We start from the raw sequence: 20,000 nt of genomic DNA, 5'->3' as shown, positions 1-20,000 counted from the left end.
ACAAATGGTACAGGATTTTTCCGGTCATTTCGGTTGGAACGGGAAAAGAGGAATACCTCTGAGGATTTCCATCTTTTCCAGAAACTTTCCGGTGGAATGAGCTGTACCATTTGAGTTTCCAACCGGAATTTTCGGTTTTTGTTGACAAATGGTAAACGCTCCATATTTTCTTAGCTATGGTGCTCCTCGCACGCGCGCGGAGCTCCGCTAAAAGATTAAAAAAAAGAGGCAATGTACAATTTAAATACTAAGGGTTTCGAAGACTAAAACCTCACGAGAACATCACCTATTGTTTAAAATGCGACTTCACCTTAGCACAAAGGACTTCATGTGACTATCAGTCCTAGAATGTGGTATCTTACGGCTTAACGCTATTTACGACTCGAGCAGAGGCTATTGATCATTGTTATTGATATCAGTGAGTAATTGGGATGGTTCTTATCACTTAAAATTCTCTTGGGTTCTCATCTAGAAGCTGCATCTCTGCGCTCCTAAAGGTTAGGAAGGCTAGCCTTCATAATACCAATAAGTGAAAGGATACGATTCTGCACACGCCGCAGATCTTCAACGATGTATTTGTGAATACCACCCCACACCGAAGATGCATACTGTGAGAACACATTTTCAGTTGTGACTAGGAAGAGGAAGCATTATAAAAAGGTTCATCTCAACCCTATTATTCTTGCTCTTGGACTTGCAAAACTGTGGCGCTTTGTTGACTCTATGCGTGCAATGGAGCTGATATAACAGGATGCTTTGCGGGTGTGATAAATAACATTTTTTAATTGATCACTTCTCTCTTTCGTCTATAACCCACACTTCAAATATACATTCATTTCATTCATTGAGTCCTTCACGGGAAAGAATGAGACCAACAAATGAACTGTTAAGAACAATGAAAGACAACTGTTGCAATACGAAAGCGGAAGAAATTGAAAAGTTTGGAGAGTGTAACAACTCACAGGGACTGTAGTCCGCACTTAAAACTGCATACGGCCCCATAACCAACAATGTTGCCCCAGTTAAGAATGCAGATGGAACTCAGCTATTTATGTACGTGAAAGAAATATCAGACAGATGGAAAGAGCATTTTCACCAACTGCTGAATCAAGAAGGCACTGTAGACAATGATGCAACTGACCACCTAACTGCTCGATAGACAAGGATGCATTTGAATGGAAGAACTAAGGAAAGCTGTAAAAGCTGCTAACCTTGGTACAGTGTAAAGCGTCTGGTCTGGATGGCATACCAGCTGAAGTCATAAAACATGGCGATGATGGCCTACAACAACAACTGCTTTCCGTAAAGTGCACTAGGTGAAACCGCTTAAGTAGATCCAAGGCTGGACTAACTGCACACCTAAGAACGAGCAACGCGCAAATCCGGCGCTGATTACTCTCGGCTCAGTCAACACCGAAATTGATTAACTGCCGGAGAGGTAGAGCATTACATCAGCATCGCCGAGGTTATGCACTCAAATGCCGTTGGAGTCACCTGAATTCTTCAAGATGTCAAGATGAGACAATTGCTTCAATTGTCCACATAAGTGCAAGGATCATTTCTCTCTTTCTGAAGCTATTGTGTTGGAAAGCATTCCCAGAAGCTAATGAGACTAGTGTAACCGTGCAGATCTGGGTTAAATTGCACAACCCACAGCAAAGACCGCTGCCGGAATTGAGAAATTAGTCTCCCTGCTGTACCAGCCTAGGACACTTATTTCCAACGTTAAAGAAAAATGCAATCCTCCATCTAATTAGGGAGAAATGTTCCAATAATAGATGCCAATGTCGCGAAGCAGGACTTAAATGTACCGATCTCCGCAGCTGCAATGATGCTGTAGATGATGGAAGCTGTGATAATGATGCTGATGACAATGATCATGAGTTATCTGATGATAAAGAGGATGAAGAGGATGATGATGAAGAGGAGGAGGAGGAAGACGACGGAGATGAATAGGATACCTTTTATATCCTTGTAAGGGAGTTGTAAAAAAAGTTCATTTGACTGAATTGACTTAGTTGTAAAAAGTAGGCGATGCAAAATATGCCACAAGGCCTTTCATGAAAAAAGGCTCTATTGCATGTTATGATGGACACAAGATCACACTCATGACTGTTATGCTACAGGGTTGTGTAAGTTACCCTCCAATAGATAGTATAAGTACCGTAATATTGGGACAATCTGTTGACACAAACAATAATTACAAGGCATTATGTGATGCAGCCTTAATTTCACGTTAGCATGGTCAAAATACGTGTCAGATACTCTCCAATTAAAAATATGATAATTTTGTCGAAGATTCGCCACCGTTGACGATGGTTACAAAGCATTTGAAGGTCAAGCCTTGTTTCCATGTTGGACTATGAGGGTCACCATTTTGAATGTTGTATGCGCTTTGCTGTGAACATCTTTGCAGTAGTTACACTGTACATGCCTGAAAGTGGCTTTAGAAGCAAGGACACATCACAGCTTGCAACAAAATGTGGACAACAATAATATTGTTGCCTATTAGTACCTAATGATGGCTCTTTTAGCCAACATGTAACACCATGAAAATTAATAGTACTAGGCCATTTGCAACTGGTCACATGACTGATAATTGGTGAACTTAGAGCACATGCAGACTTTATAAATTCCAGACATAGAGAGATCGTGCTTGTCTTAGCCAGAATACAAATGTTCGGAGAAATACCACTTAAAGTGCTACTGTGATAAAAAAATCACTTTGTTTTTTCCTTCAGATTTTGAGAGTGTGACTGCTTCACACTTGACTGGCAAAATTTTGAGCTTTGATTTTTCAAGGTCTGCCATTACTCATGTTCCAAACTGACCGATTGGACATCAGGGGGTTGGATCTAGGGAAAAGTGACGTCATTGACTCACTATCTTAAAATTTCAGCATGTAAACGCAGCTTATTATATATGCAAAACACAAGTTTGAAAGTCTGAAAGCCCAAAACTCTTGTGCTGCATATTAATTCAGCTGCGTACACACGCATTGCAATCTTAAACCACTGAGTCTTTGACATCATTTTCTCCTCGATCCAGCTCTCTCAAGATTCCAAAGTTAGTAATGGCTCTCCACGAAATAGGAAAATTCCAGTGAAAATAAACAGGTGACTTTTTTAAATCAAGGCTTAAAACTTCAGTCGCTTCCTGTTTAGTTGATATAGTTTTTAAAATCCAAAGAAAAATAAATTCCATTTTTTTGGTCATACATGTAGTAGCACTTTAAGGAAAAATTTTACGACCATTTAATTAAATGCTCAAAAATTCCATACTTTTGTTTATGAATGAAAACTTTTTCATAATTATGTGTCACAAAAAAGAGCTCAGATTCCTATTTTTCCCATGGGTCAAATAAGCAAGAATAAATGTGCAAGGGTGGAAATTTTCAGACTTTCAAATTTTGAAGAAAGAATTTTAAAGCATTAATTTGTATGAAAATCATTGAAGCGCGACTGGGTCGTAAAGCATCCTTTTCCCATACAAATAATTATAAATTCTTTTAACAATATACTAATGAAAATCGCCATGGTAGCATATTTTGAGCTGCCTTTTTATTTCTGGAAAAATAACGGAATCCTGGCAGCAGAAATGTTGCAAAATGCCTACACTGTATACCAGAAAGCAAAAAGCAAATGTAACTCACTATTGCTTCCAACACATTTCAAAAACTGAAATTTGAAAATTTTTATTTAAAGAGGCACAAAGTTCTTTGAAACCAAAAACAGTCTGTGACAATGTACAATGTAGGAAGATTAGGAAAAATACTAATGACACCAAAGAAGCTGTCACTATAAAGGAAAAAAGATATTTACCCCGACTGCAGATCTTGAAACAAGAGTACAACACCACAACTTGTTAGTACTGGGTCTGGGTTTACTGGAATGATGATATCAGCACATCTCTCAGCTTGAAGAGCCACCTTACCATTGTGATGACAGTACTGAGCATCAAGACCAACAATACGGCAACCTAAATGTCACAATAAACAGCAAAATGATGATGAAAAAGATGACCAAGATCCATTCAGTTTAAATAACAAAAGGCTGCAAGAAACCATACAATGGCTATTGCCACACTAAAAGAAGCAAAAAATGCTTCTTCCCCTTACGTGTAATAAGGGCTTTTCTCCAGACAAAGCTACAGTATGTTGGTCACAGAGATCATGGCAATGAAGTCTGACCCACATGCAAGATTTTAGGTTGGAATACGGCATGGAGAACACCTCCCAATTTTTTTTTTGTGTGGAAAATTTTGATTGAAAAAGATGTCACATGCAAATGAAATCCATATTAAGTAGCAAATCCTTCATAATAATTTATCATGTGACAATAATAACAGACAGCAGCTGACTTACATGTACTTATCAGGGATCAGAAGTGTGTCTGTTGTACCAAGGTGCACAGATGTACAGAGTACCAACATCAATGAAATAGTTGTCAATTAATTGGGAATGTGTTGAACAGAATTAAATCTAAATTCAGTGCAGCTGTTTGCCTGTTGTACTGCTTTACTCTCTTACAAACTTTGTGTGCACACTGTGAAAATATCTTACATTTTTGTTCTCTAGTATATTGCACCTTTCCTTTCAACCTTCCTTTCAATTTGCAATGTACATGTACACACATGTTTTAGTTGACTAGAAAACCAACATTTGACTTGATTTACGTTGATTGTTAATTTCAGTTTACAGTGTCCCCAATTACAGTGTAATGCTCCAGCGCTAGAACGACTAGACAGTGACACTAAAATAACGTTCCTTTCCTTTCCTTTCCTTTTCCTTACTAGTTTCCAGGCCTTTACATGGGAATGCTAACACTAGGAGATGTCTGCACTATCACCTGATCCGGGCCACGAGGCGAGAAAACACACAGTAAATTATTGGAGGAAAGTACTAGCCAAAGGATACATAAAACTAATATTTAAAGCTGTAGACTAATACGTTGTTCATTGTGTCAATATCGCAGTTATCTTTACCAGGTTCAAGAAGAACAAGTGACATTGTACGAGTGTTGAAAATGTTGCAAGTCCCAGGAACCCTTGTGCAATTCAGAATAAATGATGCCCCTTCATGCCCAACAATGACAATGCTTTTCTTCTCCTTCCAAATTTCACCAACTGCAAAGTCTCGTCTGTGATCTTGAGGTAACTTAAATGGTCTTACTTCTTCATTTCTTGCAATGTTTCCATGAGATACACTTGAATCTAACTTTTGCCTTTTACTAAGAATGGCTTGTTCCCAATAGTAATCTAGCTCACTCCTGTAATTGAATGAGAGAAAAGAAGCACATCATAGTGCACCTTTCATACACAGTATAGTGTACATTGTAAGCACTGACTGCACTTGAAGTCATGATAAATAGCAGTTAACTTCAAAGTGGATTTCAAAAGCTATACTTTTGCCTTACTACAGTAAGTAATGTACATGTACACGTAAGTGTTGAGAAACTGCTTTTTCCAATCAGTACATGTAAATACTTGCTTGATATTAAAAAAACAGAACATTTTACATGTGTAAAGGTGCGTTAGATACACCGTATACAAGAAAAATACTAAGTGGAGTGATGATTAAAAATGGTATGTATGGAATTTTGAAGCAACAATTATAATAAAAAAATTATTAATTAAAATAAAATAGCATAGTTTGACAATAGAATTTGACAATAATTATTAATTTTTAATGTGAATCTCCGTAAAACGAAGGATTTCTAACTTTTATTCCATGTAATCCAATTCCGGAATACGGTCAATCGAACGCACCGCACCCTAAGTCTAAAACATCATCTTTTAGAGGAAAAGTGTGTACCCATTTAGGTTGTTGCCAGTATTAGCAACCCATAGCATTGTGTCCAATGGTGTCCCAGCTAACTTTAAAAACTTTTCCTATGTTTGGTTATTTTGTCAAATGGTGGCCAAATTCTGAAGCCCAAGATGCATGTTATAATACTGATACATGTAAGTACAAAATGTACATGTAACAGTGTTATGCCCCAGTTTCATAATCCAAAATTACTGAATAAAACAGTTCATAGCAGAACCAACAGTCAAGTGAAGCTATGATCCTCACAGTTATGAACGCAATTTTTGCAATTATGTAAAGAAGCCTGAAAAATTCAGGATTTCAACAGGGTTTGAACCCGTGACTTCGCGATACTGGTGCGATGCAACTGAGCTATGAAGCCACAGAATCATTCCTCATGGGAACATTAGAACCCACAAATGACCAGCTCCCAATGTCAGTGGCTTCATAGCTCAGTTGGTTAGAGTGTCACACCAGTATCGCAAGGTCACAGGTTCAAACCCCGTTGAAGTCCTGAATTTTTCAGGCTTCTCTACGTAATTGCAAAAATTGCGTTCATAACTGCGAGGATCATAGCTTCACTTGATTTCATATCCGCAGTTCATAAATTTATATATGATCCATTTCATATATCATTTCATTGTTAGAACCAACGATATTATTGTTCTTTGTTCTAATTTCAATTTGGTCTCAGTTTTGGCAAAATACAGACCAACATAATAATGCAAAATATAATTGAGGGAGGGAGGGACAAATAAAAGTGCAAGTGGCCAGGTGCATCATCATCATCATTATCATCATCACCCCTACCATTGACTTGAATGTGCCAGACCAGGTCCTCCATGTGAATGTACCCATGATCTTCTTTCGAATCCCGACATTGGAGCATATTTTCTCTTCAGTTTGTTTTTGTTTTCTCCCTTGCTTTTGTATACATCCTCTGGATTACAAACTCCAAGCATCAACAGGGCTTCGCGTGCAGCTGCTTGTTCTGCTCTTTTCTTGCTTTCACAAGGTGTCTTTGTGGATGCAGTCTTGTCCCCAACATGAACAACACTGACAAATCCAAACTCTTGGGAACAATAGAAATTAAAGGTAAAACAAAAAAAGAAGACTTAATTTCCAGTAGAACTAAACTACATCTAAAAACCTCAATTTATAATAGTTACAATCTCATTTCAGAGTACAGATGAACCTACATGTAAATTCAGTGGCAACATACATGTATGCATCATTTATTTTAGTCACCTTTGACTGAAATGAATGGCCCATGATATTAACAAGTGAGACCCCCTTAACTTAACTTAACAGTTATGGAAAGGCTCTGCACATAAACATGTTAAACTGAAGTGTATTGTAACTGACATTATCCATAATTAACAATTAGACATGTAGCCCACAAGGGCTACTTGTCGATAGTCCATGAGGTGAAGCGGAATGGGCTATTGACCCGTGGACCTTGAGGGCGAAGGGTCTAATTGTTTTACTATCACCCAACTAGTCAGACAGAAAAGGCAATAACAAAGTTGAAGAAATGTTTATTTGGGAATAAAATGAAAGAAAGCGTCACGCTTTTCTCTACTCGAGGCCTATCACTAATAGTCCTCTTGTAGTGCAGCCAATTAAAATGCAGGGTTTGCATTGGTCCACTAGTTGGGTGATACTAATTGTAGTTATGTCTTTAACTCAGTAATTTTCAGATGCAATAGGTCATTTCCGAGTTCATGTCTGCCTCCTGTTCAAAGCGAGTCTAAGTGCAAAGTTTTTGTGATGTTAATTAGTTCTACTTTACATATGAATGAAAACTAATTTTCATTAGAAAAACTTCGCACTTAGACTCGCTTTGAAGAGGAGGCAGACGTGAACTCCGAAATGGCCTATTAAACAGAGCACAAACCCCTCTTTCCTCCCCCCCCCCCCCCCCCCCACAAAAAAGTAGAGACCATTAAATTAAAGTATGTGCCTTATAAACTGGCATCCATTAACAAGTAAAGCTTTGACTTTCATCCAAAGGCTGTATACTTGTTCATGGGGGCCAGTTTATAAGGCACATACTATACAGTATATATATACCGTACTATACTGTACTGTACTGGCCAATATAAGGTAATTTGAAAAACCATTTGGTTGTTCCCTCAGAATGGTCCTGCAGGGATGCATCAACTGAGGTGTTGTGGACCTTGTAAAGGTATTTGTTAACTATTCTTTGTACAATGTTACAGCAGACTCATCACAAAAACATTTTTTACCTTTTTGCTTACTTCTAAGCTTCAGAATTGATCCAAACTTTCCAAAAAACTTTTTTTTTTGCTTATTACTGAGAGAAATTTTGCTTTCTGCCAAAACAATTCTTAGTTTAGCAACGCTAAGTGCAATCATTTACCATATAAGGGCAAACTAAGGTACATGAGCTGATAACCGAGACTGAGAGAAGCAATCAGAACACAGGAAATGCATTATGCGAGATTTAGAATTTAATAATAGGTATTATTAAAAACTTGATCATTGGATTTTTGTCTTGAACAGGGTATCGAATTTATAATTTTTGTCTTAATCAGGGTATCGATTTATCAATTTTTGTCTTAAACTGGGTTAAATGTCTTAAACAGGGTATCAAAAATCGGAATTCTGTCTTAAAATGGGTAAGAAAATCAGCGATATTTGTCTTTAACAGGGTCAGGGTATGAGGGGCCGCGCCGCACCTCCCCAACCAAGGATACATCGAGTACCCCCCTGGGAAACACGGCAAGCATATGCGTGATTTTTTGGGCCTTTTTATTTTTATTGTAGTCTAGTTTTCTATATTTTAGGGGCGTTTTTAATAAAAAAATTATTCCACTCGCGCTTGTTGGATATGAGATGATTATAGCCAACTTGGCGCTACGCGCCTCGTTAGCTATCATCTCATATCCAACGCGCGCTCACGGAATAATTGTTAAATATCTCTGAGCATTGAACAGAACAACTTTTTTTCTTGAGAATCCCAATTCCATTTACAAGGCGTAGCCAGAAAATTGGACCAGGGACTACCTGGAACAAAACTAAAACAAGGAATGACCTAAAATGAGCTACAATGGTATCTAAAATGATCTAAAATTACCTAAAAGTATCTACAACAGTATCTAAAAAATTAATGATCTGAAATGAGCTACATTGTACAATGGTATCTGAAATAGACACAGATGTCTCTAATCCCCTAAAATTAACTAAAACAGACAAAATGGTACAAATAATGCTATTTCTGCACTAATAAAAACTGCGTTGCTGGGTAAATTCACAATCTTTACACTGTCAACCCTGCACCAATCAAACCTATGTTGCCGGGCAAACTCAAGATTTGTGTGCTGTCAACGCTATGTCAATCATGATGTGTTGCTGTGCAAATTCAAAATTTTTGTGCTATCAGCTCAACCCAAATCAAACCTGCACTGCTTGGGGAACAGATTTCTTTTGCGCTGTCATCTCCAGGATGGGTGACAAGAAGGCTTACATGACATGCTAATCATGCTGTTTGTTCATGTTAGGGAACATGATTGCTACTACATTGCAAATACAGTTGAACCTTTCAACAGTAAAATCATGCCCTATCCCACTAAAATAAATTGCCTCTCACAAGAAGAGGGCTTTTTTTCCCTCTCTTTCCCCTAACAAGCAGCCTAACCACTGGGCTGCACTGTCTCCTAACAAAGTAAAACAAACCCCATACAATTACATTAGTAACAAGTACCTTTCCAACTGGTTGAGTATACTGGGCATCTGTGTCCTCTCTGCTGACAGTTTTCCTGTAGAAGATTCTTGTATGATATCGTGGCATCCAAACTATTGCAAGTAGGAGTAGTGACACTCATTCTAGATGCTGCATCATTTCCAGGTATTAAAGGTTCTTCATGCGTTTGCTCCCCGGAAGGTAATGTTTTAATTGCTACAGAAGCAGCATTTTGCTCTGCCATTTTCTTGTTTGGTGAAACTTTGTCACTTTTGAAGCTCTGGCCATTAAATAAAACCGCACATACAAAGCCACCATTTCCTTTTGTGGTCTCATAATGTGGAAGCGGCAATCCCATTTTCTGTGCTCTTTCTTGTAGAACGTTCTTGTAAGACAAAGGCGCATTGTTTTTTATTGAAACTGGATTTGAAATAACTGAAGACAGCAATGGTCTTTCAACTTCTGATGAAGGACATTGTTGTTTGCCTTGCCCTTCCTGAAGGGAGGCTGAAACCATGGAGCCATCTTTGTGTGATTGTTCTGCAGTTACAAAACTTACTTCTGTACAAGCATGTCCTTCCTTGTGTTCGCCTAATTCAGACTCAGATGTACATTGAGATGGATCGGATGACGAATTTGATATATCTGCAGGAAAGATTCCTAACTTAAATAAAGCAACTTTTGCTGCGTTTTTTTCTGCCTGCTTTTTGCTGCTAAATTCGGCTTCACTGGTAAAATTTTGCCCTGAAACCGTTAGATTGGCGATGAAAACTGCGCGATTATTCTTCATTCTCTGGACACAGGTGTATTGCGGCAATGCAACCTTCGTTCTTTGGCAGTGAATTTGTAAAAGACCTTTAAAATTGGGCTCTGCGGCCATGACAATGAAATGGACGTCAAAATACAATGGTAGTCGTTATTATACTACAAGATAAGCGATTACGACAAAAGAGGTTTTCTGTAACGTAAACCTATGAGCGTTTCCTCTCTGTAGAGAGAAACAGATAGTTTTGCACTCAAAAAACCCTCTTACCATCCCCCACCGTTGCACCGCCATCTTGTGCCAACGTTTACAAAGCATGATGGTATACACATCGATTCGCATTGTCAACCTCGTTCCCAGAGTCTCTCTTCTCCGCCTGACCCAGCGATTAAATCCTTTTAAATTTCGAGTTCCATGACGTCTTTCGTTTCAAAAATACATGTGCAGCATTTGTCACCTTGCTTCTATGCCTATGAATCTCAGCAGTCTGAGCGTTTCAAGTATATTAGGAGAGGTATTAATACATAATGACTATAAGAAATGTTGGACACTGACTTATTTGAACATCAAACGACGTTCTCAAAAAACTTGGTAAATACGTTTCGAAACCTTCGGTCATCCTCGGTTTGAATTTGACAAAAAAGCGACATCTTCTTTCAACCGTTCATATTTGCGTATGTGCGTGACTACAAGTACGCGTGATCTCTGCGCGAGGCGAGGAACATTATGGAAGTGAAACATAAATGTCAGGAATTTCTACATATAATACAATACACCAGACAAAACTAATCGATGGCATCAATGACATCAATGAAATCAACGAGTAATCATTAGGTAATCGATAGGTAATCAGTTGATTAGTCATTGATTATTGCCGATGATCAATGAGTAATCGATGACTAATCGATAGGCCACAAAATTTTCGGTCATCGATTAGTCATTGATTGCATTGATTAGTCATCGTTTTCGTCAATTACTCATCGATATTATCTCGAGGCTGTAAAACGGTATTTAGTGAAGAAAAACAAACTTAAAACAACTTAAATGTAAACAGATGCTTCCAGGTTTATTCTTTTCAGCTAGTAGTACATAGAAATTAAGCTTCAGAAGGTTCTCCATTATATAACTCTTTGCCGTTTGTTGTCGGAACCACACCTTTACGGTTGCCCCGTCAAGGTTGTTCAGTTTTGCAAATTCTTCAATAACTCCGTGCGATGGATACTTGCTCTCGGTACAAGACCTCAAGGGCCATTTTCTGCAAATACGAAATTTCGTCCTCCTGTTTGCGGTTGATGAAGCAGCTCGCTTCCTTTCCCTATAAAACAAAAACAAAACGACTTTAATATGCAAAGCAACGGAGCACTCATGAAAAAAATAACATTTCTATGAACGATGTCAGCGCAGTACACAAGGCATATAGACTTTGCAACGGAAATAGTTCTTGCGAATTGATCAAATTACACGTGTTCAAAAGTGATTCATGTACCTTGAATCTTTCCTCTCAGATCCCCTATGGGATCTTCTTGCTGTAGCCAGTTCTTTATTCTTCGGTAGGGTTCTCTTCCTTCCTCCGACAGTTGTTCAAAGGTCTTAGGTTTGTTGAGAATTTCGGATCCTCTACCCTGGGATCTTTCCTACACGTGGGCTGCAAACTGCGCGATGGGGATTTTGTTCATGATCAGTCGCAAAAGGTGCAGTGCTTCTTGGCTAAGTTCTGCTGTATCTAAAGCAGGACCAGGTGATGCGCTTAACTTGAATTGTTCTGCCCGCCGTTTGATGAATCGGTTGCTCAGGCTAGCCAACCTCTTCAAAGATGGTGATGTGAACACAAAGTTTATTGAGACATTTTTGAACGATCTATAGTTAACAGTCAAGGAAAGGTAGAAACACTTGGAGTTCAACCATCAAGTCGCTATTTGCTATACTTCTTGATTATGGTGGCCCGATGGTTTGTGAGCTAGTAGCTAAGAACTTTGGTGGGCCTTGTGTAAGCTCCGTTTACAGAGAAGCGAGAAGTGAAAAGGCCGTTGCTGAGTCGTTAACTAGCGATAGCTTCAAAGATGCAAAAGTGTTTTATGACAAACTCTGTTATAAAGGCCTTTTTCCTCTTGCCGTTGATGCGACAGCTACTGCGCAAATCGTTCGATGTCGTGAAAATAGAATAATTGGTTATGCAACAAATGAAGAAGAGAGGGTAAATTCCACACAAGACATCATTGACTGCGTAGAAGAACAAGAATACGAGAAAGCATGTCAGGCGTATGCTTTTCTACTGGTTCCGCTTCAGCCGTCTATTCCATCATTTACTTTAGCAATATAACCTGTCATAAAGGGAGAAACAGCCGATACTGTTGATACTTGGATGCGCAATTCTAGAGCTTGGGCCGGAAAATCTGGGATAAATATCTTAGGGCTTGGAGCGGATGGAGATAGCAAGATACGAAAATACTTTCACATTCGTTGCCACGGTGCTGGAAACAAGGAGCATGGGAAGTTGTCTGTAGAAGCATCTGATTTTACGTTTTTTTGCGCCGTTGGAAAAAATAAGTAATGACAATTACGTACCCGAACTTATGTTTCCAGATCAGTTGCATATGGTAAAAAAATGGCGAAATCAGTTGCTTAATACCAGACGCCTTTTAATTATGGGGCAAAAATGTGCTATGTTGGAGCACATAATTCAAGTGTTCCAAAATTATCGTTTGGCGACGGGACTATGGCAAACTAGACGTTTGGGTGAAGGATAAGCAGAACGTTAATGCGGCCTTAAGGCTTCTTCATCCTCGTGTGAGATCGTGTCTTTTGAATTTTGACGACAACGAAACAGTTGCAAGCAGGGTATATTTGAAAATTGGACAGAAAATGCGCAATGCTTACGCATGCAACAACTTGACAATAGCCGAAAGGATTGAAGAAGCGTGGATGCCGGTGGTTTTCCTTAGACTGCGGAGGAAATTTGTAAAACTTGAAAAGTACGATGTCAACAGCAACTTTATCAGCGATGAAACATACAGAGACATGATAATTTCTGGTCATTCACTTATACTCGCTGTCAAAGTTTTTGCTAAGTACTATCGTGAAGCTCCATTTGCGCCCTGGCTATTTGGCAGCGATCCATGCGAAAAACTGTTTGCGAAAATACGATGTTTTCAAAAAACGAAAACAAATGTAGCACTTATTGAAATGATTGACATATGTGGCAGGCTATGAAAGCTATCTGAAAAACATGCTTTGTCTGAACAAAACCAGACAGGGATAACACTTTCAAAAAGGTCAAAGGGAGCGGAAGATCAGTTAGAATCAAACTATATGTTTCCGCATTGGCCTGATGACGTTGAAGACACTATTAGGGCCGATTTACACGGTACGACTTTGTCGCATGCGACAACGGCTTACGACAGGCCCACGAAATGACTTACGATTGTTGTGTACGTCAGAAAAATGTCGTAGCATTTTAAAACATGTTTTAAAACGCTGCGACGATCGTAAGTTATGTCGTAGGCCTGTCGTGAGCTTGTCGCATGCGACAAAATCGTATCGTGTAAATCGGCCCTTACACGTTCAATGAAAACAGCTGAGGCCAAGGCACTAGAAACAATTAAACTGCTCGGCATGGACCGCAGTTTACTCCAAGAAAATATTTTAGAAGAATCATCAGGAGTTCTACAGTTTAACGGTAATTTGAAATTGTTAACGACGAGACAGAGTTGTTGTCCTCTGGCGATGGCCCTGATGAAAACAAAATTCTTGGTCAAGATGAAATCGACAGTCTGTCCGCAGAGGATACTTTGGCAACTGTTTTATTAAACGACCTCATCGACATTGCTGCCTCTACTAGCCAAGTAACTTCAGTATGTTCTGAATCGAAACAACAAGAGAACTACCTTTCTCCCCAAGAACCAAACTCTTCAAAGTCCATAGAATTGCAATTTCCGCACAAGAGCTCAAATAATGTCCACATTCTCAGCGACGATTCTCCCAAAATGGTATTTGGAAAGAGAAACTTAAAAGAGACGGATGCTAATGCTGGCTCAAAATAACTTCAAAGAAATCCTTATTCATATGTGCGCCACGAGGGACAAACCTACCATATTTCCGAATTTCTATCCTAGCAGCAAGGGAGGCTTTATATTCCTTCAACCGGCGCTTTTTTGTTGCTCACGATAAAACGGTACGAGGTGTTTCTCTCAAGTGGGGAGAACACTGATTCCGCAAACCTAAGGCACAAAGAAATGGTCTGCCTGTGGCGGGGACAAACATGACTTTCTTGTTGGGCAAATAAAAAGAATGACAACCATTCCAAACGAGAGGAAAAAATGCCCATTCATTATTTGATTGGAAAATATCGAAAACGGACCATATTAGACTAGTGGTTAATTCTTTTGTTTGTAGCCTGGACTGTGAAAATTCTAGCAAGATTTCAAACAAGATGTTCCGTTCACGAAAATACACCGTCCTGGACCTCTTTCAGTTCGTCCAAAAAATTCCAGCAACTCCATCTTCTGAAGGCATTCTTTTATTCGATGACAAGATTCTTTCAGAAATCGAGGGCCACGGGCAGAGACTGGAGATGCAACAAAAGAAATTGAAGGAAGCCCAAGAGAAAGAAAAGAATGAAAAAATAGAACGTATGAAACAGGGACCTGCCGAAAATATGACAATAGCAGTTCTAAAACAACTCTTAAAGATAAAGAAATCGCGTTTAGCTCAAAGGCCAAAAAATCGGAACTTGTTCAAATATTCAACACTCAAGCTGGTTATGTAACTGCTTATGACGGATGTTTGCCTAAACCGAAGCAGTTTTACTTCGCTGACAAACACCCACCAAAAAAAATCGATAACCACGTAGTCGATTCTTGTCAGCGAATTTGTTAGTTTCATTTTCAGACTGGTTGGTTACTGTTAAATTGTTTTGTTATTACATATAAAGAGTTGGGTTAAGTGAAATATTGCACAATTGTGAATCATCTGTATTTGTGATTAGCACTTTGCGCCTCGACATTGTCAACAGGAATTTCACTGACATACAAGGAAAAGTTTCGTCTAACACAGCGAAAAGAATCACAAACGAAAAAATGGTACAAGAAAGCACACAAGTGTCTGTTGTGCGGCATTATAATAGTCGATGAGTACATAGCATGGGTCACTCGAGGAGTAATGCATTACATCAATGATAATCAATAGGCCCACAAACATTTTTGGGACTTACGATTACCTCATCGATTACTCATTGAGCATCGCCAACCCTCAATGTACTAATTCAACTGATATTCATCGATTAATCATTGATTACTAATGGATGTCATTGATCATCTGTTACGCCTTACGTTAGGATAGGGACAACAAATAGCAATACGATACACTACACACTAATTGAACGCTCCCCATTGTCACTTTTCATGGCCATTAAATACAACGTACAACAAACCAACATTTCCATTTTGTCTCATTTGTGGAGGCAAACCTTTGTCTCTTTTGAAGTCTCTGGTAAGACAAACCAGCACTACCTGGATCAAATAACGAGTGGTCATAATGGGTCTTGAACCCATTTCTGTGCTCTTCTTGTAGAAGGCTCTAACCATGGGCCATTGTTTTTGATTGAACTGCAGAAATTACTGAAATTATGTGTTTCAACTTGTCCCCATTGTGTTCCCTAAAGGGAGGAAACGAGCTGGGGACGAATTTGATAATGTTCCTGCAAGCAAGATCACCTACTTCTATCAGCACAGACGCAAATTGAGCGGATGGAAGAATTTGTATATCTTGGAAAATTCCTAACTTAAATGAAGCAACTTTTCTGCGTTTTTTTTACCATTTTTTGCTGAAATTCGGCTTCACGGTAAAATTGTCCTGGCCAAAATTTCTTAAAGTCATTAAAATTGGGCTACAATTTCATTATTTTATGAATTTGTAAACACGATTTCTCTGTAACGAAAATAAGCGCGTTATTATACTACAAGAAAGCGATTACGACAGAGGTTTCTAACGTAAAGCTTGAGCGTCCTCTCTGTAGAGAGAAACAGATAGTTTTGCACTCAAAACACCCTCTTACCATCCCCCACCGTTGCACCGCCATCTTGTGCCAACGTTTACAAAGCATGATGGTATACACATCGATTCGCATTGTCAACCTCGTTCCCAGAGTCTCTCTTCTCCGCCTGACCCAGCGATTAAATCCTTTTAAATTTCGAGTTCCATGACGTCTTTCGTTTCAAAAATACATGTGCAGCATTTGTCACCTTGCTTCTATGCCTATGAATCTCAGCAGTCTGAGCGTTTCAAGTATATTAGGAGAGGTATTAATACATAATGACTATAAGAAATGTTGGACACTGACTTATTTGAACATCAAACGACGTTCTCAAAAAACTTGGTAAATACGTTTCGAAACCTTCGGTCATCCTCGGTTTGAATTTGACAAAAAAGCGACATCTTCTTTCAACCGTTCATATTTGCGTATGTGCGTGACTACAAGTACGCGTGATCTCTGCGCGAGGCGAGGAACATTATGGAAGTGAAACATAAATGTCAGGAATTTCTACATATAATACAATACACCAGACAAAACTAATCGATGGCATCAATGACATCAATGAAATCAACGAGTAATCATTAGGTAATCGATAGGTAATCAGTTGATTAGTCATTGATTATTGCCGATGATCAATGAGTAATCGATGACTAATCGATAGGCCACAAAATTTTCGGTCATCGATTAGTCATTGATTGCATTGATTAGTCATCGTTTTCGTCAATTACTCATCGATATTATCTCGAGGCTGTAAAACGGTATTTAGTGAAGAAAAACAAACTTAAAACAACTTAAATGTAAACAGATGCTTCCAGGTTTATTCTTTTCAGCTAGTAGTACATAGAAATTAAGCTTCAGAAGGTTCTCCATTATATAACTCTTTGCCATTTGTTGTTGAACCATACCTGGACAGTTGCCCCGTCAAGGTTGTTCAGTTTTGCAAATTCTTCAATAACTCCGTGCGATGGATACTTGCTCTCGGTACAAGACCTCAAGGGCCATTTTCTGCAAATACGAAATTTCGTCCTCCTGTTTGCGGTTGATGAAGCAGCTCGCTTCCTTTTCCCTATAAAACAAAAACAAAACGACTTTAATATGCAAAGCAACGGAGCACTCATGAAAAAAATAACATTTCTATGAACGATGTCAGCGCAGTACACAAGGCATATAGACTTTGCAACGGAAATAGTTCTTGCGAATTGATCAAATTACACGTGTTCAAAAGTGATTCATGTACCTTGAATCTTTCCTCTCAGATCCCCCATGGGATCTTCTTGCTGTAGCCAGTTCTTTATTCTTCGGTAGGGTTCTCTTCCTTCCTCCGACAGTTGTTCAAAGGTCTTAGGTTTGTTGAGAATTTCGGATCCTCTACCCTGGGATCTTTCCAACATGTGGGCTGCAAACTGCGCGATGGGGATTTTGTTCATGATCAGTCGCAAAAGGTGCAGTGCTTCTTGGCTAAGTTCTGTTGTATCTAAAGCAGGACCAGGTGATGCGCTTAACTTGAATTGTTCTGCCCGCCGTTTGATGAATCGGTTGCTCAGGCTAGCCAACCTCTTCAAAGATGGTGATGTGAACACAAAGTTTATTGAGACATTTTTGAACGATCTATAGTTAACAGTCAAGGGAAAGGTAGAAACACTTGGAGTTCAACCATCAAGTCGCTATTTGCTATGCTTCTTGACTATGGTGGCCCGATGGTTTGTGAGCTAGTAGCTAAGAACTTTGGTGGGCCTTGTGTAAGCTCCGTTTACAGAGAAGCGAGAAGTGAAAAGGCCGTTGCTGAGTCGTTAACTAGCGATAGCTTCAAAGATGCAAAAGTGTTTTATGACAAACTCTGTTATAAAGGCCTTTTTCCTCTTGCCGTTGATGCGACAGCTACTGCGCAAATCGTTCGATGTCGTGAAAATAGAATAATTGGTTATGCAACAAATGAAGAAGAGAGGGTAAATTCCACACAAGACATCATTGACTGCGTAGAAGAACAAGAATACGAGAAAGCATGTCAGGCGTATGCTTTTCTACTGGTTCCGCTTCAGCCGTCTATTCCATCATTTACTTTAGCAATATAACCTGTCATAAAGGGAGAAACAGCCGATACTGTTGATACTTGGATGCGCAATTCTAGAGCTTGGGCCGGAAAATCTGGGATAAATATCTTAGGGCTTGGAGCGGATGGAGATAGCAAGATACGAAAATACTTTCACATTCGTTGCCACGGTGCTGGAAACAAGGAGCATGGGAAGTTGTCTGTAGAAGCATCTGATTTTACGTTTTTTTGCGCCGTTGGAAAAAATAAGTAATGACAATTACGTACCCGAACTTATGTTTCCAGATCAGTTGCATATGGTAAAAAAATGGCGAAATCAGTTGCTTAATACCAGACGCCTTTTAATTATGGGGCAAAAATGTGCTATGTTGGAGCACATAATTCAAGTGTTCCAAAATTATCGTTTGGCGACGGGACTATGGCAAACTAGACGTTTGGGTGAAGGATAAGCAGAACGTTAATGCGGCCTTAAGGCTTCTTCATCCTCGTGTGAGATCGTGTCTTTTGAATTTTGACGACAACGAAACAGTTGCAAGCAGGGTATATTTGAAAATTGGACAGAAAATGCGCAATGCTTACGCATGCAACAACTTGACAATAGCCGAAAGGATTGAAGAAGCGTGGATGCCGGTGGTTTTCCTTAGACTGCGGAGGAAATTTGTAAAACTTGAAAAGTACGATGTCAACAGCAACTTTATCAGCGATGAAACATACAGAGACATGATAATTTCTGGTCATTCACTTATACTCGCTGTCAAAGTTTTTGCTAAGTACTATCGTGAAGCTCCATTTGCGCCCTGGCTATTTGGCAGCGATCCATGCGAAAAACTGTTTGCGAAAATACGATGTTTTCAAAAAACGAAAACAAATGTAGCACTTATTGAAATGATTGACATATGTGGCAGGCTATGAAAGCTATCTGAAAAACATGCTTTGTCTGAACAAAACCAGACAGGGATAACACTTTCAAAAAGGTCAAAGGGAGCGGAAGATCAGTTAGAATCAAACTATATGTTTCCGCATTGGCCTGATGACGTTGAAGACACTATTAGGGCCGATTTACACGGTACGACTTTGTCGCATGCGACAACGGCTTACGACAGGCCCACGACATGATTTACGATTGTTGTGTACGTCAGAAAAAATGTCGTAGCATTTTAAAACATGTTTTAAAACGCTGCGACGATCGTAAGTTATGTCGTAGGCCTGTCGTGAGCTTGTCGCATGCGACAAAATCGTATCGTGTAAATCGGCCCTTACACGTTCAATGAAAACAGCTGAGGCCAAGGCACTAGAAACAATTAAACTGCTCGGCATGGACCGCAGTTTACTCCAAGAAAATATTTTAGAAGAATCATCAGGAGTTCTACAGTTTAACGGTAATTTTGAAATTGTTAACGACGAGACAGAGTTGTTGTCCTCTGGCGATGGCCCTGATGAAAACAAAATTCTTGGTCAAGATGAAATCGACAGTCTGTCCGCAGAGGATACTTTGGCAACTGTTTTATTAAACGACCTCATCGACATTGCTGCCTCTACTAGCCAAGTAACTTCAGTATGTTCTGAATCGAAACAACAAGAGAACTACCTTTCTCCCCAAGAACCAAACTCTTCAAAGTCCATAGAATTGCAATTTCCGCACAA

At 39.2% G+C, this 20,000-nt stretch overlaps 1 protein-coding gene across 1 annotated transcript in view; it reads right to left on the bottom strand.

The window, feature by feature from the left end:
• LOC138038981 (uncharacterized) overlaps positions 1-10,574 on the bottom strand; it is a 46,455-nt gene extending 35,881 nt beyond the window's left edge. The window contains exons 1-4 of the mRNA XM_068885102.1: positions 9,534-10,574; positions 6,617-6,878; positions 4,984-5,267; positions 3,822-3,978 (exon numbers count right to left, since the gene is read on the bottom strand). Coding sequence (XP_068741203.1) covers positions 3,822-3,978; positions 4,984-5,267; positions 6,617-6,878; positions 9,534-10,392 — 1,562 coding nt within the window. The 5' untranslated portion in view covers positions 10,393-10,574. The remainder of the gene's footprint in view (positions 1-3,821; positions 3,979-4,983; positions 5,268-6,616; positions 6,879-9,533) is intronic.
• Positions 10,575-20,000: the final 9,426 nt, after the last annotated feature.

This window comes from Montipora capricornis, chromosome 2, assembly GCF_036669925.1.
Source record: "Montipora capricornis isolate CH-2021 chromosome 2, ASM3666992v2, whole genome shotgun sequence".
NCBI classification, from domain to species: domain Eukaryota; kingdom Metazoa; phylum Cnidaria; class Anthozoa; order Scleractinia; family Acroporidae; genus Montipora; species Montipora capricornis.
Note: the sequence above shows the minus strand (reverse complement) of the source record. Positions and strands in the feature narration are given on the sequence as shown.